Source organism: Genypterus blacodes, unplaced genomic scaffold (assembly GCF_046128005.1).
Source record: "Genypterus blacodes isolate CSIRO-AG114 ecotype Tasmania unplaced genomic scaffold, CSIRO-AGI_Gbla_v1 ptg000054l_1, whole genome shotgun sequence".
Classification (NCBI taxonomy): domain Eukaryota; kingdom Metazoa; phylum Chordata; class Actinopteri; order Ophidiiformes; family Ophidiidae; genus Genypterus; species Genypterus blacodes.
In genome coordinates, this window is record NW_027466866.1 from 1297149 (window position 1) to 1300131 (window position 2983).

Below are 2983 nucleotides of genomic sequence, written 5' to 3' on the forward strand. Positions count from 1 at the left end.
CCCGGCGGCCAAACCTCCAACCACCGCGCTCATAAAACATCCTGGCACGTGCTCCACATTCACAACACCGACGTATGTCAAAATGCCAGAATTGTGTATCGTTCAGAGTCTCACACAGATGGAACACATAGATGGGGTTAGTGTAGATTTATGGAAACAAAGTTGTTTGGTGGAAATATTAGAGCCGGCCGTGTTGTGACCAAATGATTCCATTAGAAGTGTGTTTATTGGCGAAAACAACACTCGTCTGCTCCTCCGTGGCGCATGACTGAAAAGATAACTTCTCCCAGTCTAAAGCGATAAAATATAGTGATAAATCTTCCTTCTTCTAAGCAGATAAATTCATTTTGGAATCAATATATATAACAGTTACAGAACTAGAAAGGCTGAAAGTTGATTTAATTGTGTGTATTAGTTTTCCTAACGTCACTAATGATAACGATGATGATTATTGTTGTTATTACTATTAGTATTAGTTGTAGTCGTAATAGTATCTTTATTATTGGCGGTGTTAAAGTTGTAAATAAAGTCCCGTGCCTGGTGCGCGGTCCGCGTCTCCGCTGTTCTAATCGGTAAAAGGTTCGATGATTGAAGACTTGAAGGCAGCTTCCCCGGCTGTGCCCTGAACCCGGGCCGCGCGCCATTGGCCGCCAGCTCCAGCGGCCAAACAACCAATGGGAGGCCGCCGACCACGAGCCGTCCTCCCTCGGGCCGCGTGTCCCTCGCCCTGATTGGTGGAAAGTTACTGTGGGAAAGAAAGTTTGGGAAGTTTCACACGAGCCGTTCGCGTGCAGTGCGAGATATAAATACAGAGCCACACGCGGAGCGGCCAACACACAGACTCCGCGTCCGCTCCCGGCAGCAGCCACAGCTCAGCGCTCTGACGGATTGTAAACTTTGTGCGTGTCAGGATTTTTGAGGGAGAGAAGCGTCTGGTTCGCCTTCCGCCTTTTCTACACTCGTTTGGACCGTAATTTCTCGTGGTTTTGTGGGATATTTCCGACAAAATGCCTGCCGATATGATGGAAAAATCCTCCTCCTCTCCGGTCGCTGCAACCCCGGCCAGCATGAACACAACACCTGATAAACCCAAGACAGCCTCGGAGCACAGAAAGGTTGGTACACGCGTTTTTACTCATTAATAACATAATTTAATATGTCACATCATATAAGATCCTCAAATAAGTATAGAAATAAGACTTGAAGTGACTCTAATGTCGGTTTATTTTCTTGTTTAGTCGTCAAAACCGATCATGGAAAAGAGGAGAAGAGCCCGAATCAACGAGAGCTTGGGGCAACTGAAAACTCTCATCCTGGATGCGCTCAAAAAAGATGTAAGTATACTCGAGCTCCACCGTGGCTATAAATAGATGCTTTTAACTCTAAATAACAAATTATCCCAGTGACATATAGCGGGAAAGTGGACGAGTAACCCTAACCGTGTGTGTGTGTGTTCTGCCCCCCAGAGCTCCCGGCACTCCAAACTGGAGAAGGCTGACATCCTGGAGATGACGGTCAAGCATCTCCGGAACCTCCAGAGGGCTCAGATGACCGGTAAGACGCATTTCCTGGACTAATCAGTGTCAGAACCCCCCCGAGTGCCTCAGATCTTATTCGGGTCGAAGTCTTGTTTCATGTCCACCGTCAAAACACGACCCCAGTAGCTCCACAGCGTGTTTGTATCCGGACATCCTGACTTAATTATCCCCCCCTCCCTCCTCTTCTTCTTCTCTACAGCGGCCCTGAACACTGACCCCTCCGTCCTGGGCAAATACCGCGCTGGGTTTAGCGAGTGTATGAATGAAGTCACCCGGTTCTTGTCCACCTGCGAGGGAGTCAACACGGAGGTCCGGACGCGGCTCCTGGGCCACCTCGCCAGCTGCATGACCCAGATTAACGCCATGAACTACCCGAGCCAGCACCAGCACCAGCACCAGCTCCCCCCGTCCGCCGGCGGGCCGCCCAACCACCCGTCCTTCGGCCAGTCGATGGTGCAAATCCCCAGCTCGTCCCCGCAGGTGCTGCCCATGAACGCGGTGTCCTGCAAAGGGGGCTCCTCGCCGGCCAGTTTACCCTCAGACGGCACCAAAGTGTACGGCGGCTTCCAGATCGTGCCTGCCTCAGACGGACAGTTCGCCTTCCTCATACCCAACGCGGCGTTTGCGCCCAACGGCCCGGTCATCCCCGTTTACGCCAACAGCGTAAGCACGCCGGTGCCGGTGCCGGCCGCGGTCTCCCCCGGTGCCCCGTCAGGAAACTCGGACTCGGTGTGGAGACCCTGGTGAGAGACCTGGACCCCCCCTGGAGGAGCGACTAGAAAGACTCGAATGACACTTAAAATTTTTCTTTTCTCTCTTTTTGTTTCAATGTTACAAAAGTTGGTTTGGATTTGTTTTTTTTCTTGTCAAAATGGAAAGATTATGCACTATATTTGTACAGCTAACAAGGGAGTAAAGTTCATATTGAAATGAGATTTGTATCGTGGAAGTCTGTTCACTGCATTTTTTTATATATTTGGATTGTCTTTTTTTTTACTATGTGACGCCAAAGATGTTCAACGCTCTTATGCTGTTCTTCGTTTTGGAAGACGAATAAATTTGTAAAGATCTTACTACATGTGCTGGTTTCTGGGTCTTCTGTCGTATTAATAACTGAAGCTGAAGTTAAAAAGCATGAATCTGGGAGAAATACGATTTTTTGCACGAAAATTGAATTTTTTGTGTATATTTATGGCGCCACCTGACACAAATCTGTCAATTATGTGCAGTTTAGGGAACATTAGGTGAAATCAACAAGTGTGTTTTCCGGCGCTTCCCTTTCTGCAACATGATAAGATATCAAGCAGGGACGGAACATAATGAACTTTAAATATCCTGTAATCTCTCTGTAGCCGCCTCCTCCTCCTCCTGTATCACCAGGCACGCACGCTGCTGCTGAAGTGCCTTTGAGCATCAACAAAAACAGCCGCTTGAACGTGCCAACC

General features: G+C 48.7%; 1 protein-coding gene across 1 annotated transcript; it reads left to right on the forward strand.

Annotated features, from left to right (window-relative positions):
* The first annotated feature begins 810 nt into the window (after positions 1–810).
* On the forward strand, positions 811–2616 carry her6 (hairy-related 6). Its single transcript, XM_076151199.1, has 4 exons — positions 811–1115; positions 1239–1334; positions 1467–1554; positions 1738–2616. The coding sequence occupies exons 1-4, from the start codon at positions 1008–1010 to the stop codon at positions 2283–2285; spliced, it is 840 nt and encodes a 279-aa protein (XP_076007314.1). The 5' UTR covers positions 811–1007; the 3' UTR covers positions 2286–2616.
* The last annotated feature ends 367 nt before the right edge of the window (positions 2617–2983 follow it).